The sequence below is a fragment of the Takifugu flavidus genome, chromosome 16, assembly GCF_003711565.1.
Source record: "Takifugu flavidus isolate HTHZ2018 chromosome 16, ASM371156v2, whole genome shotgun sequence".
In the NCBI taxonomy this organism is placed as follows: Eukaryota; Metazoa; Chordata; class Actinopteri; order Tetraodontiformes; family Tetraodontidae; genus Takifugu; species Takifugu flavidus.
Window position 1 is genome coordinate 10,073,012 of NC_079535.1, and position 17,270 is coordinate 10,090,281.

The following is a 17,270-nucleotide window of genomic DNA, read 5'->3' on the forward strand; positions in this document are numbered from 1 at the left end:
TGGCTCTAGTGCTCTTTAACTTGGAACAGAACACACTGTTTAGCTGCTGTATATACTCTGTCTCTATCAACACGCTAAATAGGCCGATGAAGGTGCTTTTGTCCGCTCAGCTGCGGAGGCTTATTGGCGTCGGCTAAAGTGGATGAAGACGGAGACTAAGCAGGTCTGAGCGTCTCTGCGGAGATATCGATGAAGACATCAGCCGAAGCAACTGTGTGACCTGTGACCTTTAAGGAAACGTGACAAGAACACTGTAATATAGTGGTTGGAGTATATATATATATATATAATATAAGCAGTTATAATAAAGAATATTCTTTTGGTGGGAAAGTCTGACGTAAAATGTTGGTTAAAATAAATATTTCAATTAATATTGGACTTTCCCCAGTTTGAAAGAACCAAAAACGAAATAAAACATTGATGATTAAAGGAGGCCGCGTCTTGGGTTGTACTAATACTTCATGAGGGATCTTCTTTGGTGATTTAAATGCACATTTTTCTTCGATTCCAAACCGGTTGTTGTAACCATAATAGGTGTCGTAGACGGGGCGGAGCTCAGCACAACCCCCGCCCCGACTGGGATGCAAATTCGGGTGCTTACCCGGATTGAGAGCTGCAGATATTTTCTAGACTCCTCCCTGCACTTTTTTATGGCTTTATAACAGGATATTGGCGCGAAAAACGCACTGTGTGGCTTCGGGGCGGACCCTGGTACGCGTTTCTCAGAAAGCCCACCGGCTTTTCTTCCACAAATTCAGCTTTTCGAACATTACTTTAAACACAGCTGAAGTATCTGTCGCGTCGAAACTCGACTTCCTTTGTATCCACAAGCAGATCGGGCAGCTTTTATCCGTCTGATCCTTTACGCGCCGCGCACTTTTGCTCTTTGGCTGCCCAGAGACACCCGAATGCCCTGAATTTCACTGTTGGATATCTACCAAGAACCGGTGAGTAGTTTTACCGCAGCTGAGCGTGAAAGTTTCGTGACAGAGGGTCTTTTTCCGGGTTGAGACCAGATCTTTTCTTCCTCACGGGTTCACATGACGGCGCCCCTTTCGAACAAAGCGCTGCGTCTCAGGAAACGCAGCTCCATGCGTTACTCTAATTGTCTGGTAAAACAAAGTAGAGCATGTGTTTTTGTTCAGGGCTAAATTCGAGATCGGTGTGTGGAGTCAAAGCGGCAACTTTATATAGACATTTTAGCCACCTCAAATAGAGCATCCGCAGGATGGAATCAATTATTAATGGGGTCCCATATGTGGAAAGAAAGCTGTTTGGGAGATGTGATGTCTCAGCAGTCCATTAGGCTAATGCTTGGATCACACATCTGATGGGGAATAGTTGTTAATAGTTGTGATATCTCTCCTCAGATTGCAAAGGACGTTTATCAGCCGCTGATCATCTGATCCTTACCCGGGAAGCAACAAATTCTTTATCAGCTGAAAACATGGAGTTCGACTGTTACCAGCATTATTATTTCAACGTTTTCGACATGGAAGAGGATTTTTACAAGTCGACAGCTCCGAGTGAAGATATCTGGAAAAAGTTCGAACTGTTGCCCACCCCTCCCATGTCCCCGGAGCGGACTCTGAGCGGCGGATTATGCAAAGTCTTGGGTCAGGAAGAGGACTGCGAGAGTCCGTGCATCCCCGACACAGAGAAGCTCTTCGGCAACCTTAGTTCCATTATCATCCAAGACTGCATGTGGAGTAGTTTCTCGGTCGGTAAGCAGCCGGAGAAGGTCAGCGGGAGAGTGCCGGCCGTGGCGCAGGCTGCCGTCTCCCCGGTGACCAAGATCTCCGTGAGACCGACCAAAGCGCAATGCGTCTCCCCGTGCGGCGCGCTCGCCACCCTGGCTTCAGACTGCGTCGACCCTGCGGCTGTCCTCACAATCCCGACAAGCAGCAGCAGGAAACCGGCGTCGTCCTGCTCTGATTCTTCCGGTAAGAAATCGGCATTTAACCGCCCCACCCCGGCCCCATGCACGAGAATAACGTTTGCACTGTAGCCACATACGCACCAAACGGCGCGCAACGGTAATTTAGGAAGCTGGGCTGCTGTTGCGTAACTGTGGTTTGCGACGCGGAGGGGTTATCAAGTGCAACGCAGCTATTAACCTTTAGAGCTGCATTCATCTTCTCACACTTTCACAATGCGCCACATGCTCGCGCTCGGGGCGGTCGGTCTTTTAAAAACCGCGCCCCGTCACTTTTACTTGAATTTCTCATCTTTTCAACATCATACTGAGGCTCCCTGTGAGCACTGCAGAGGGGCGGGGTGGTGGTCCCGATCATTTATCACCACTATACACACAGTGGCAGGCCCGGATGGTAACTCTTTCACACCTCTCACATTAGGGTGTGTCTTTATCTCCTCCTTTCAATGGTTGATGAATGCTCAGCATTCATTAACAAAAGCCTGAATCCGTGCAAGCTTTAGTATGGATGACCTCTGACTTTGCTGGTCCTCCTCGGTGGAGGAGTAACAAGTCACACTCACACCTTTTGAAGAGAAGTTACATGTGGTGTAATGTTTTAAGTTGTATCCCGTGCGCTGATGAGGTCTTTTTTTTAATGTGATCACAGACGAGGATGATGAGGAAATCGACGTGGTTACGGTGGAGAGCAAGCAGAACCGGATGCGGCTAGTGAACATCAGGAAGCCCGTCACCGTCACAGTCCGGGCCGACCCCTGCCCCAAACGCTTCCACGCGTCTGTCCACAGGCAGCAGCACAACTACGCCGCCCGCTCCCCGGACAGCGACACAGAATACAAGGAAGAGGAGGAGGACAACGATTCTGACGAAGAGCCCCCAAGCAAACACACCTGGAACAGATCCGCTAGCTCCTCTCCCCGCACCTCCACCCCAACCTCCCCCTCAGAGACCCCCCAGAACTCAGACACAGAGGACACCGACCGCAGGCGCAATCACAACTACCTGGAGAGGAAGAGGAGGAACGACCTGCGGTCCCGCTTCCTGGCTTTGCGGGAACAGATTCCTGGTTTGGAGTCAGCTAAAACCCCAAAGGTGGCCATCTTGACCCACGCCACAGACTACCTGCTGGAGCTTCACAGGACGGAGAGACGCCACCTGAAAGAGAAGAGACACCTAAAGACCCGGCAACAGGGGCTCCTGCGCAGGTTATCTGAACTGAAGCGCTCTTGAGGAGGCTTTCAGGACCGTGAACTTTGACCTTCTGTTGTGTCACTTTTGAAAAGGTAGATTTTTGCTATAACAACATGCCTCACGTATATATATTCATACAGCTCTGGGCTTCTTCTGACCTGACTGTCTGGCCCATGAACCTGGAGCAGGGAAGAGCAGATAGTGCGTCTCTAGATTTTGTTTTGCACAATGTTTTAATAAGGACAAAGGTGATGAAATCCATTTTTTATAGATACAACCGAGGTATTTCTTGGTTGTTAAAACTGGTGATAAAGATATATTGTATATGGATCCTCCAGAACAATGTAAGAATCTTTCATATATCATAAAGCGTGAATGGCTCACTGTGTACATACAAATGAATGAATCACTTCCTGGTGTGTTGGGACTCTGTAGCTGTACAAATCAAATGTAAACAATAGTTTCACACCTGATGAAGGAGCCAGGAATCCAGAATGGTCCGGTGATCTTTGCTCCTCTGAATGACGTGCCGGCAGGCATCGAAGATCTATTTTGTTAAGAAAATAGGAAAGAAATCTGCAAAAAAAGGAAAAAGAAGCACTGCTGTACTTTATATTCACATGTCACTTTGTGATTTCAAGGTTTCATATCTGGTTTTGGTATAGTTTTTTTTTTTTTTCATAAAAAGCATGACATCAATTAAATTTTTATACCATATTTGCATACAAACCTGAGGTTTATGTTTATTTCCCCTGCTAGTGCAAATACTTGACGACAAACGCCGGAAGTACTGAGATATTTTCTGACCTTCCCATCAAAACATTTTTTTTAAACCATCTAAAAAAAACAAAACAAACCCCACAGCAGCTGGTTAGAGGCTGCTTGTCCTTGAGACGTGTCCTTGTGGAGAGTGTGTGATACCGTTGTGGATCCTCCCCTCTGCAGAGGCTGCTGCATGCAGGGCACCTGATGTGCTCTTAACTGGGTTACACCATGCAGACAGTATCTGACACGTAATCATGGTAGGTATGCAGTTGGCAGAAGGAGCCCACTTAAAATAAGCAGATGTAGAATAACTTTCTACGTAATTATTGGACAGGACAAAATTCTCTTTTGTTTACGTTAAGACCAGACTTTTATTGCTGTGTGTTACACCACTGTGAGGTCCACATGGTCGGTGAGTGCTACACACCAGTCAGAGCCGGTTGTTTCATCGGAGCAAAGGTGAAAAATAAAAAGTCACTTCCTAGAAATGGGTTTTGAGAGGTGGTGGAATTCCTTAAGATACATCTTCTTGGTTCAAAACCAGAGCTGCTAGAAAACAACTTATCAAAGCAGGAGGACCTCATTACCTCATGGGCGCTACCATGACTGCAAATATATTCACAGCACTGATGTGAAGTCAGTGCTATTTAGGCCATCACGTGGGTGCTCTCACACCTATAGTTCACCCAAATACCCCGGAGGACTGTGCATGACATCGCCCCGTCTCTGGCCTTTGATAGGTCCTCCAGGGTGTGCTGGCTAAACTGGATCTGGAGATCAGGGCCAGGTCACGAGCGATTGATCTTTTGATATTAAATGTAGACTGACTGGAGACCAGTAACCCAACCGGATTGTGGATTTCACAAGACAGGTGGAATTCCCAGTCCCATTGGGTTACTGGTCTCCGGTCAGGCTTTCACTGATGGCCTTTAATTCCCTGCATTATGCTCCCTGCAGTTGCTGACCTGACGGCAAGTCTGTGCAAGCCTGAGCGATCGAGCTCAAGGGTCCGTAATTTGTATAACAAACACAAAGCAAGCGTGAAGTTCAAGTACAGCCAGCTGGATGAGCCGGGCACACCCTGAACACCAACTGTCTCACGACTGGCTGCACTTCTGTTTCACCTGCCCGTTTGAGCCCAGACGCTTCTATTTTATTTTCAATATTTCCTTTATAAAAATCACTTCTCTTCCCCTGGCTCGGGGAAAAAAGACTTTCGTGACAGACGCTCACGTGTGGTGTGAGACGGTGATGTCTGTTGTGTTTGTCTCCATCTTTTCTTGTGCATCCGTAAAAGGTCGTTGGCGCTTGGCTGAGCATGGAATTCTCACAGTGACGGTATTTTATATAACATCTGGTGTTAAAATTGTGTAATTGAATACATACAGAAAAGCCTAAAGTGTTCTGATGAGGCAACCCCCCCCTAAACAATACTGATGACCGTTACTGAACGAATGAGGAAGTGAAAGCAGAAATCTGATATGTGAGCATGGAACTGATCGGGGTGCTCATATCTTGTTTCCTGTTGGCTTCTTAGTACTATCTGCATCACAGCTAAAAGAAATCAACCAGTGACTCTACGCATGGTGCGCTCTGAATGGAGATGCCCGTCCTCACACCGTTTGTGTGTGTGTGTGTGTGTGTGCGTGTGTGCGTGTGTGTGCGTGGGGGGTGCTCCTGGGTGAAAAGTTCTCTGTGTTTTTCACTTTTTCAGGAACTGAGCAAACAATGACGGTCGAGTTTGTGCTCCACTCCGTCAGTTAACTCACCAGACCTGATTTTCTGCTCTCAGCTTCACCCTACCCCCAGAACGGAACGTCTAACGTGCACATGTCAGGCACATGTTCCAGCCGTCTCCCGCTAGGGCACGCGGGTTTTATTCACTTGCATCTGCGGATAAATACGCCATCAACACTCGTGTAAAGCTTTTGTTCCCAAACAGATGTCTCCCATTGAGATCCCCTATACATGTATGTATAAGAGAACATGGGTTCAAGCGTGTGCCATGCACATGCTCTGACACACGTAGGAAAAATGATTTTAAGGCAGTTTTTTCTGTTGATCTTCAATATTGACAGTAAATGCTCCTTCAAATGTGTGACGTGTGTTTAAATAAGACGCTAAGCTCTACCAAAGCATGGAGCAAACACTGCTCCTGGGAAAAATCATTGGATTAAATCAACACAGAGACGCACTAATCTTAATATGTAACTGCCAACGTTTGTTTCCTGTCGCTGCAGTTATGGCGTAGTTATGTGCCTGAAGCTATAAGTTAAGGTCGCATTTAGCTTGTCTGATCGTGATGATTTGGATTGAATCATGATGTAGTCTTGTTCTCTTAGTTCTAGAACACCGTAGGGGATCCAATTTGTCCCGCTTCACCAAGCCATCAATTTATCCAGAGAAAATCTGCATTGTCAGGTTGATGCTGCATTAGTGCACACTCATGAAATATTTAGGCGTAGGGTTGTGAAATGGGGTTTGGAACTTTATTTTCCTGCAATCACCACAGGCCTCAGATCAAGGGCTGAACTTGTGAAAGCTGGCGACTCAATAGAGCCGATGATGATGTGACTTCAGCGAATCTCCCCGACAAAGGAAAAATAGAGCGAAACACTCGTCCTACTGGTCGCTTTGGAACGTCCTGCTATTAGATGACCTGTAAATGTCAAACAAGCTCAATCAACAGTCTATAAAATGAGCGCCATAATTACAGCGTACCTTAGTTTCTCAAACTGCCGGCGGCGTTCCTGGACGGTGGGAGAGAAAACTTTCGTAACAGTCAAAGATCCCCTCCCAGTTGTCACTGTGATGAACCCTTCACCTCTGCAATTTCAGAGAGAGAGAGAAAACCAAACAGAAACACAGCCATTTAGCAATCCTCATTAACCAGTTGCTGTCTGACTGGATTTAAGGCCGTGCGCGTTGTACACGGAGTGTTTATGAGGAGTAAACAGAGCATAAACAGCGCATGTGCTTCTATGAGCAAGGCTGGACTGGCAGCTTATCTCTGACCTACATGGGGGGGATAATATATGGGACACAAAAAGGCAGCGGAGAAATACCAGCAGGTTTATCTTAGAATAACCTCACCATCTCCTGTGTGAGAACCAGCGGCGGAGGAGTGTGCTGGGGTTGATTCATCTCCCATTAGAAGGGCTGTGCTGGGATTTTGGGCTGTTGCATGCAAGGATCTGTAGTCAGCTGGAAAGAGGAGAAGTAGACTCAGAGTCATCTGTCCTCTTTTTGTTACTCAACACACACCCTTTAATTTCTCTTTTTTTTCAGTGACTGACCGTCAAGGAAGATGGGGAAAACACAAGCGGGAAGAGATATAATTACACACACACACACACACACACACACACACACACACACACACACACACACACACACACACACACACACACACAGACACACACACACACAAAACTTTCCCTGGTCATGGTCCTCTATCTCACTCCCTACTGACTCGCATTCCGGCCTGATTGTGTCACTGGAGCTCAGCTGAGGCAGCAGCGACGCCTGTCCAGCTGACCCTCATGTTGCCAGATGTGGTGGCAAAAAAAGCTTTCAAATGATTTTGTAATAAATCTGTATTGGCTGTTTGGTGCATGTTGGTGTCAGTCCTCCTCGCTCTCTCCTTTCTAAAGCATTCCTCCCTGACAGCACCCCCTCAGCAGTCTGCCGGTTCCTGCCCTGCCCTCAGGTACTTATCGCCACCATTTGTTGATCTAGGTCAGTCTCCCTCTCCCTCCCTTCCTCCCTCCCTCCCTCCCTCCCTCCCTATTGCTGTTGCTGGCCCATGTTACATAACTGAGGATTCAGTTGGAACATTCTGCATATGCTCTACTCTTTCCACACACCCTCCCCATCAGAACCCCCCTCCCAGCTGATCGGTGTCATATTTTGCATCAGACTTCACCCAGTCTCGCAGATTGGCTTGTTCTTCCTGAAAATAAAATAAACACACTGTGTGAGTCAAGTTCCTGTGCAGCACCTGTTAGCAAGACCAAATATTTTCTTTTTGTTAAACAACTTCCTTTCCTTCCCTGGGTGACCGCCGGGCCCTGACACCATAGTAGCTTCCATTCTGTACATTTTGGGGGGTTACTACGGCGTAAGGCCAGACGGCCACGATGTGTCGGCACAGGCAGCCTTTCAACTCGCCTTTCTAATTAGGAGATAATCCTAATCCCGTTAGCGTAAACGCCGTTGCCATCTGGGCCCAGCCGCACCACGACACTGATTATTATGAGCCCATCAAGTGGTCCTCGGAGCGGTTTGAACTGCTGGTGGCCCGTGCTGAACTCTCTGACCCCAGGTTATGGCAGAGCATGGTTAGCAGGTATACAAATGAATGAACTGAGCCGGAGATTATCTGTTATGGTAATAAGTGAGACAATTACAAGAGCAGATTAGGAAAAGGCTGAAACAATGGCAGAAACAAATCCATTCCTTTAGGGTAGGGGAGGAGGCCTTGGCTGTGGTGAGGTCACCATGGTGCCAACGGTTAATAGATAAACAGGAGATGAATCCCTCACACCGCCGCTCAAACTAACAAGCACATCCATTGAGGTGTAGATGACTTCCTCATGAGTCACCAAAGCTGGCACATCCGTGCGTTTCAGCATCGTACTGTTGAGTTGTCCTGAACAAAACCAAATAAACAAGGAAATCAAACCACACGGCCTTGCCAAAGACATGCTGTTTTCTGTTATTCAGCTGAAAGGAAGTGTGTCAGTCACAGAAGAGCCAAAACAGGAAGAGACATTTTCCCACCTGGTGCCGTGCTTAAAATTTCAATATTTTATACAAGCACCTCATGTATGGGAGTTAAAACAATCCTGTTTCGGCCTTTAAGATGCCGTAATGCACAGGGGCCAATGGGGGAGCACGCTGGAGAGAAGCAGCCAATTAGGGACTTACTCTTCCGGCTGTCTGAGGTCACATATTTTACCCAAAGCAGCTCCACATACCCAGCAGTCGATGAACCAGGAATAAAAGTCAACGCATGATATTACTCATGTCAGCCTTTCTTGGGCAGCAAACCGGCCTCACGGGGCCAAAGACGGGTTACGTCACCAGTAAAGATGTCAGTCATCAAGACATATGTGAATTTCACAATCTGACATAAAACCTGTGGTTAAGAGCATTGTTAAACTCACATATTTATAGTAGAGCACGCAGGATGCGGAAGTTTGTGGTGGAATTCACCTGAGCAGCGTAGTGAAAGTGTTGTGCAGGAGCTGAACCGGTGACAAATATTTCTGACGGGAGACATCTGTTAAGACCTGTTGCTGCCGTTCAGGGTTCAGATCGTGCTGGAGCAGTTTGAATCGGAGCCTGTGCTGCTCGACCGGCGGTGTCAGACAGCAGATGTTCCTTTGTTTGCCTCCTGTGGTGTAAGGTTGCTTCAGTTGAAGTTGGGACACTTGCTGCATCTTTTGAATTTAGCCCCAGTGAGTGCCGTCACCCCCCCCCCCCTCCCCAAAAACCCCCCATCCCCCTTCAAGCTCACCAAAGGGAGGCTTTACCCCTCCCCCGCCACCCCCTTTCACCCCCTGCAGACCCCTTGTAGCACCATCACTTTACCCCCACCGCTATCACGACTTAAGAGCCTTTGTCTGCCCCCCTCAGTTGGGCCTGCAGTAATCACCCACCCATCACGCCCACAAATCAAATGTCAATGTATTGATTAGTCTTATAGTGGTTTACATGCATATTCCTTTTAAATGTAGTAGGCGTGAACATTTGTTTTTGTATGTTTGTGGGGACCGAACTCAGGGAATGGACTCACATTATGGGGCCTTACTATTTTTTGAGGATATACAGCATTGGGGCCGACACCTTTGACATTAACTTTAAAAATGAAGATGGAACTTTAGTGTCAGTGGCCAGCACTGTCCAGAATTCCTGCCCTTACTGCAGTATTTGATCCATATGGAATGAGACAGAAGGAACACAGAGTGCTGCTGGCTCTCGACTGTCTCATATCTGGCAAAGAGCATAAATGATCCTCATGCTAAGTCAGCCTCCTCCTCCTCCGCTCACACTGCTGTTTTTAGGAGGGCGGGGTCGATCGAGACCGGCGTTCCCACGAAAGCCTATAACAACAAATCCAATAATGCCACTTGAGTGAGATGTGGATACCGGTAATGGTCTGCGTGGCCACTTTAGCTAACGACCTTCATATCCAGAAGGTCCTTTTTGCCTTGACAGGGATCAGCTGTTATGGAAGCAGGGGTGAGACGAAACCTGCGCCTGTGCACAGCAGCTAGCTCACTGAACAGTAGATGTGGAAAAGGTTCGAGGCAGACCCAAGAACCCCCGTTAGAACAAAGAACCTTGTGGTGGCGAACATGCCTGCGGTCGCTTTGAAGGACTGATTAAGGTTATAATAGTCAACTGGCTTGTTTGAAGCCCCGGGCTGTGTCTTGGGGGAGGGGGTAATAAGATCTGGGGGGGTAGCTGAAGCCGTTCCCCTTTGTTCTGCCCCACTCTACTCATGCCTGCCTTTGTCTCCACCCACAGTCTACCGCTGAGAGTATTATCTCCCCTGATCTGTAAGGTATGCGCCGCATTTTCGTCCCAATTTCTCTTTTTCTATCCGGCGCATTTTACGACAACCATGTGACTGCGGGTGTGCTCTCCCTCCTTCTCTGGTTCTGTCTCTGCATCATTTCCCGCCACTCCAGGGCGCACGGGCCAGGGAGGGGAGTGAAGTCACCGCCTGTGCGAAGAAAGGCTGGCTCTTCTGAGTCTCGCGCCAAATGCCGGCATTATTCAAATCAGCTCTGTAGATAGGGCCTAACTGCCTCCATATCCTGTTAACCCCCTCAGAGCTTCAGCTTAGCAAACAGCAGCACAAAAAACCAAAGACAACAGGAAGCCGAGAGCTTTGCCTCCTTTATCTTCAGTAGAAGCAGCTAAATCTAAAGGGTTTACTTGTTTTAGCCAAAATAATAATAAGAATAATAAAGACAACCACAATAATAACAGCAGCAATAACAATGACACTGTTAGTTCTGCCGAGAGTGGTACTTCTGCGTTGTAAAAGTACAGAAAGATTATTACGGTAGCATGTTTAACTCATGCTTAAATTCAATTACATTAAACCCGGGTTCCGAGAATAACTTCCTCTCACTTGTGAACCTTTATCTTTCACATCCTTTTTGTCTGAGAGGCGGTGAAGTCCCACAAACACAGACCTGTCATCTACTGCCCTCTAGCGGCCATAAGCACACATGCAGGAAACGCCTCGGTCGCCTATCAACAGCTGCTGGATGGTTTCATGTGGAAAAGATTTGCTGTGAGCCTCTTTGTGATCACTGGGACACGTGACTGTCTTCGCTTCAAAGATATTGAACAGAGCACGTAAGCGCTTGAGTGAAAACCTACAGTATAATTGCATTTATCTGCAGCTCTTTGGCCTTTGGGCAGTAAGCAGAGGCAGCTGTCACCCAATAAAACCTCTTTGCACTTTGTCTCGAGGGGGTGTGGAGGACACCTTTTTCTTTTTAAGAACAAATGGCCCTTTGCATCAGTGCCCAATAGATGGGTACGAGTTGCTGGAGCAGCAACTGATACATTCAATCCCAAAATGTTAAATGATGATATAGATCAAAGTCCAAACGGCTTCTGAGTCCAGCTTGTGCCTGAGAGGTTGCGTCTGCATTATCCTTTGGATTCTTGAAGCAGGGCCACGGATGCCTGCTCAGTATCTTCTTCCCGTAACGCATCTGCAGCAGCCTGTTGTTGCGATGAAAGCATCGGTAATCCTGTTTCTGTTGCCTTTATGCTCTTCAAAGCAAAGCCGGGACTTTCATCGTTATTCCCAGCATCAGCAGTATGTTTCTGATTGATTGCAAAGGTCTATTTGTGGACGACTGCGAGGGGCGTCGCGTGCAGTCTCAACACCCCAACAGCCAATGGAGGCGAGAGTCACACTCTGTGTCCGTTGCTAAGCAACTGAGTCTGCTGCTGCTGTAATTCAAGCCATAGAGAGATCCTGCAGGGGTTTACATTGAAGGCAAAGCGCAAGCGCCATTAACTGCACAGACAGGACGTGAATGACCTGAGGCAGACTCCAGTTCCCACTCTGCTGGGTAGAAAACACTAAAATGTTCGATTGGAGCCACAATACCTAAATAATAGCAGCCAGAGTGAGAAGATACCATAGCTTCCATTTCCATTGGAGAGCAGAAACAGTGAACGGTCAGCATCATGATACAGCTGTGTGTCAGCTGGTCCTGACCAGTAAACGCATTGAGGTGTCCCGCATATTAAAACCCCTTTGATACTCCAGAGAGTGACACACACAACGGGTTAAAAAGGGGCGGATGTGACATTGCTTAAAGTCAGAAGCAAGTGTGCGTGAGACCGAGAGGAGCTGGAGGAAAAGATGTGCAGGGTGAGATGAAGACAGCATGAGGATGATGATGGTGACGATGCTGCGTCTGGGATGAAGTGTTCACTCATCAGGTTTCGGTTTTATTCTGCACCATCAGCTGCACCTGTCATCTCCTAAACGGACTGAATCCAAGTCATAAATGAACAAAAGCAGAGCGACGTTTTTAGGGTAATTTCTTATTCATTCTAAGGCGAGAGTGGGAGACGGCGCCGCGGCTCAGTGCTGAGACAGCTGAGCGGCGGGAGGAAGAGCCGCCATGAGTCTAAACAGCAGCCAAACTCTGACCATCAGTGGACAGGACCTGATCAGCAGCAGCAGCAGCAGCGGAGCACCAGGGGAGGATGCTCGAGCAACTTCGATGCCTTGCACCCCCACCAGGAAACCAAAGCCTGTGAGTATACAGGTAGCAGCCGTCGTCAGGCAGCATTTATCCACATCACCTCTGCACATCATCACATTCATCTCAACTTCCTTCCATTACATTCGTGCTAAGTTTGCTTTGATTCCTTAAAGCCCCGAGGCCGCCTCTTGGCCTCGGAGCAGCACGGAAAGCCCTCCAGAATAGAAAGTTTTGTGGTGGGCGGGTGGAGCTGGAGCCCTGCGGCTCAGGTTCTCGTGCCAGCTGGAAGCCCAGCAAATGAGAAGCACAGAAAGGACTGTTGTTGTAGATCAGCTGTGTGTGGACCTCTACACCAGGCTACAGTGAGCTGGTTTGTTGAGAGCAACATGGTGTCACTTAATGAGGGGGAAAAGTCTTTAAGAAGTAAAAATAACTGTAAGGCAACTGTTTTATTAATACATCGTGCCTTTGATTTGCAGGTGTTTTGTAACCTGGTTGAGGTTCGAATGAATGCTAAGTTGGATCCTTATTAATGTGAATGGTGATAAAATATTTTACTGACCACAGTCAGGATGGTTTTCTTCATTTACTCTTGTCTCCCAGCCAAAGCCAGAGAATGCCATCACCATCGCGGTGTCATCGCGGGTCCTCTTTAACATGGAGAAGGAGCAGGACATCTATGAACGCCAAGGTATGGAGGAGTACATCAAGCATCAGGTGGAGCACGAAAGCCAGCCTTTCTGCCCAGGGCCGGCCTTCTCCTTCGTCAAGGTCAGAGTTCACTGATTAGGTGGAGCCGGCAGCTCTTGCGGTGCTTTTTGGGTTACCGGTAGTTTTTAACAGTGTCTTTGTTGATCTTGTTCCCAGGCCCTGGAGGCTGTGAATACACGACTGAGGGAGATTAACCCAGACAGTGAGGAGCTGTTTGATGTGGTGCTGATGACCAACAACCACGCTAATGTTGGATTAAGGCTCATCAATACCATCAATCATTACAGTGAGTTCCAACAGCATCATGAGAAGGTTTGTGGCAAATCATTTCAGACTATCTGAACCTAAAGGTGAAACTGAAGGTGGGAGTTCCCTAAAGGTCAGGAGGTCAGAGAGAGAGAGAGAGAGAGAGAGAGAGAGAGAGAGAGAGAGAGAGAGAGATTGGAAGCCTGTTAGAGGGGTGACCCCAGAGTGGTTGCAAATTGTGGTTGGTAAGCTGTAAAAACAGTTAGAAAGTTGTTAGCATACCAACTAGTTTGACAGTTGAACAGCTTTACATCAGTTACAAACGGGGTTGTATCTACAACAACCCTTATCTCACATATAAATCTGCCACACCCACAACAGACGAGCTACGTAGCATCAAGAGGCCCAGGCTGTCATTACAGAGGCGACCACTAGGTGGCACATTACAAATGCAAGTCAAAATGATGACGTGTATAGCTGAAGAGCAAAACGGCCTTGTCTAGTTTGTAAGGAACATCCATGAGACACAACAGATGAATCATTTCATCTGGTGATGGCTGCAACTGCCCTTAAGTTTCTCAAGCTCTTCTGGTCCTCTCTGTTCCCACGAGAGTGACTTTATGATCCCTGAGTCACTCAATATCTGCCCTGAGAAATCCGATATGCTGCGTTGATCACAGGGAAATGGAAGCAAAGACAAAAGGCATTTGCCAGTTTTCTCTGCTAGTGGACTCGCAGCGTGTTTGAGGGGGTGCTCTTTAACCTAGAGGTCCATAATCAGATATTGCTCACCTCCAACAGCTCGTTTGGGGATCTGTGGGTTTGTCTTCGCCTCAGCGGCAGACAGAACTGGTGGATTCAAGACTCTGGAAACATTTGTTGTGCCCAATTTCAGTCAGCCCAAATGTTTCATCCTTTTCCAAACCCAGAGTTCACAACTCCTTTTGTCACCAAACCAGTGGATGTATTTCCGCTTTTGCTGGTTGGAGTCTTGGATTGCTGTTCTTAGATTCTGAAATGGAATGTGCAAAAGGAGGGATTAAGATCAGAATTTATGGATTTAGTGGGTAAAAGAAAAACAACAGCTGACCTGGTTTTTGCTTGCTCCTCTCTGCAGAGTTGTTCATCGAGCGCTTCTGCATGACAGGAGGAAACAGTCCGGTCGGCTACCTGAAGGCTTACCACACCAACCTGTACCTGTCTGCCGATCCAGTCAAGGTTCGGGAGGCTCTGGAGGAAGGTGGGTCAGAGCCAGGGTGCAGGGTCCAGGTTCTGGAGTCCTTGTCTGATCCTCTGTCACGTGTTCAGGTATAGCCGCGGCCACCATGTTCACCCCGGAGAAGATGACGGAAGTGTCGGAGACTCAGCTGCGCGTGGCCTTCGACGGCGACGCCGTGCTCTTCTCTGATGAGTCCGAGCGCATTTTCAAGGCCCACGGCCTGGACAAGTTCTTTGAGCACGAGAAGGCACACGAGAACAAGCCTCTAGATCACGTTAGTATCACGTGCACATGGGGACAACCTCCAATATCACAGTGCCGCTGCGAGTTCACAGTTAAAGGCAGAGTTATGGTGTCTTTCCGAAGGTCCCGTTGATACATCAACAGGTGGAGCCTTGTCTGGAACACATGAAAACGCATGAAAAATTATGTCTTTGTAACAGACAAGGAGAAATGCTCAGATAAAAACCCGTGTAGGCTCTTTAAACAAAGAGGAGTGATGCTTTTAGGCAGCATTTGGAACAATGTTTGTCCTTATAGGAACTATCAGCTTATTATATTTGGTTCTTTACCTGCAGGGACCATTGAAAGGTTTCTTGGAGGCACTGGGAAAGTTGCAGAAGAGGTTTTATGACAAAGGACAGCGCTTGGACTGCCCCATCAGGACCTACCTGGTGACCGCCCGCAGCGCAGCCAGCTCAGGCACGAGAGCCCTGAAAACTCTGCGCTCTTGGGGTCTCGAGATCGACGAGGCTTTGTTTTTAGCCGGGGCCCCGAAGGGGCCGATGCTTGAAAAGATCAGGCCTCACATTTTCTTTGATGATCAGATGTTTCACGTGGAGAGAGCAGCAGAAATGGGGACAGTAGCGTGTCATGTCCCCTATGGGATAGCTCAGAGAGTGAACAAGGAAGGAGGTAAGGAGATGTCCTCAGCACCAGAGTAGCCTTCAAACCATTTTCAATGGCTTTCAACCTATACAACCCCCCCCCCCCCCCCCCCCACACACACACACACACAGACACAGACACAGACACACTCTCATTTTATTTAGTACACTGAATTGGGAAAATATGTTAATAATAATTTTTAGCCTACTGTTAACCACAAATTGCTGAAGCTTAAAGGATCAATCAGAATTTTTTAAAATATACTTAGAATGATTATCCTGTTATTTGTTCCATCTGAGAATTATTATCATTGGGATGATATTATTCAAGTTTGTTTTAATTACTGTGGATCCATTAGATTGTTTGATTCAAATGCTTCGGTTAAAAACACTGCTGAAAGAGCTATAAAATCTATTCTTGCTTCTATTTTTCCTCTGCATTTAACGTCACCTTGTGACATTCTTCACATATCAGACGCCCTCTTTGTTGGGAGCTATTCCAACAACAGGCAGAAGAGGGCGCACTTTGGGCATTGTGCAATACCCGGGTGTGTCCAGCAGGGGTCTCTTTTTCCTCTTTTCTTCCATTAGGAATGAAGACGTGAGCCCAGCATCTCTGAAGGAATCTCAACCAAAACTTGCAGAAAGCCTGCATGCTGCAGTAATATAATATAATATAATATAATATAATATAATATAATAATATAATATAATAATATAATATAATATAATATAATATAATATAATAATAATATAATATAAATAGCACTTTCATGATGTGAACCCACCTGGAATATTTAATGACAGTGTGACAGACAAGATAAACAGAAATGGCAGGAATATGTGAGAGATGATTCACACAAAGCCAAGTGTAGATCTGCCAACCAAATGTCTCCATTAGTCAGAAAGAATGACTGAGGTGAAACGACCTGGCTCAGGAGGCAGCCGTCACAGGTTGTATCTGCAGAGGCTGATTTTTAATCTGGTTGATAGATAAGCCATCGGTGACAGGGAAGGTTTAATCACACAGGTCTCTGCTGCCCATTAACTGGGATGGTCTGTTGGCTGCTAAAAAAAGTGAATATTTGATGTTTACTACTCTAAAAGCCATGTTGAAAATCCTGAAAAACCGTCTTATTTTGTCTTGTTTGAGATTACAAGCTCTGGTCTGCGTTTGAAAATTGTAGCTGGAAATGCAACATTTTCCAGCCCTACTAAGCTCGGCCTGATGCCTGAAGGTCGTTGTGCTGAACTTGAACATGTGATGACAACAACGCCCACATTTATATTCTTTTGTGACTCTGATGCTTGTGATTGTCTTTTGGAAATGGGCTGTTTAATTCTGACAGTCCTGCATGTTGTGTGTGTTCAAATGGTTGTTCATCATATGTAAATGAATGTAAAGATAACAAATAAAACATACTGTTGATTGATCCTGTCTGTATTTATGCTGATGTCGACATTTGTTGTGATGCCATTGTGTGCAATTTTAGTTCGTGTTCCTTAAGTGTCAGAAGTTTTGTGTCCCTGTTGTCGGCCGCCTGTTTTATTTGGTAATTAGG

General features: G+C 46.9%; 2 protein-coding genes and 1 long non-coding RNA gene across 5 annotated transcripts; 2 read left to right on the forward strand and 1 right to left on the reverse strand.

The window, feature by feature from the left end:
• The first annotated feature begins 644 nt into the window (after positions 1-644).
• Positions 645-3,856, forward strand: LOC130539743 (protein L-Myc-1b-like). Its single transcript, XM_057058298.1, has 3 exons — positions 645-947; positions 1,371-1,943; positions 2,586-3,856. The coding sequence occupies exons 2-3, from the start codon at positions 1,448-1,450 to the stop codon at positions 3,164-3,166; spliced, it is 1,077 nt and encodes a 358-aa protein (XP_056914278.1). The 5' UTR covers positions 645-947; positions 1,371-1,447; the 3' UTR covers positions 3,167-3,856.
• LOC130539750 (uncharacterized) lies at positions 3,516-14,959 on the reverse strand. Of its 3 annotated transcripts, XR_008954211.1 has the most exons (6): positions 14,693-14,959; positions 14,395-14,614; positions 13,208-13,729; positions 6,986-7,096; positions 6,614-6,718; positions 6,360-6,551 (listed from the first exon to the last, which is right to left on the reverse strand). It is a non-coding gene; the product is annotated as an uncharacterized LOC130539750 (long non-coding RNA). The 3 variants fall into 3 exon arrangements; XR_008954212.1 differs by lacking the exon at positions 6,360-6,551 and adding an exon at positions 3,516-3,703 and having other exon boundaries at positions 13,208-14,614; XR_008954210.1 differs by having other exon boundaries at positions 13,208-14,614.
• Positions 12,273-15,961, forward strand: LOC130539742 (cytosolic 5'-nucleotidase 1A-like). The gene is made up of 6 exons (XM_057058297.1): positions 12,273-12,696; positions 13,249-13,416; positions 13,513-13,642; positions 14,720-14,842; positions 14,911-15,095; positions 15,400-15,961. The coding sequence occupies exons 1-6, from the start codon at positions 12,562-12,564 to the stop codon at positions 15,763-15,765; spliced, it is 1,107 nt and encodes a 368-aa protein (XP_056914277.1). The 5' UTR covers positions 12,273-12,561; the 3' UTR covers positions 15,766-15,961.
• The last annotated feature ends 1,309 nt before the right edge of the window (positions 15,962-17,270 follow it).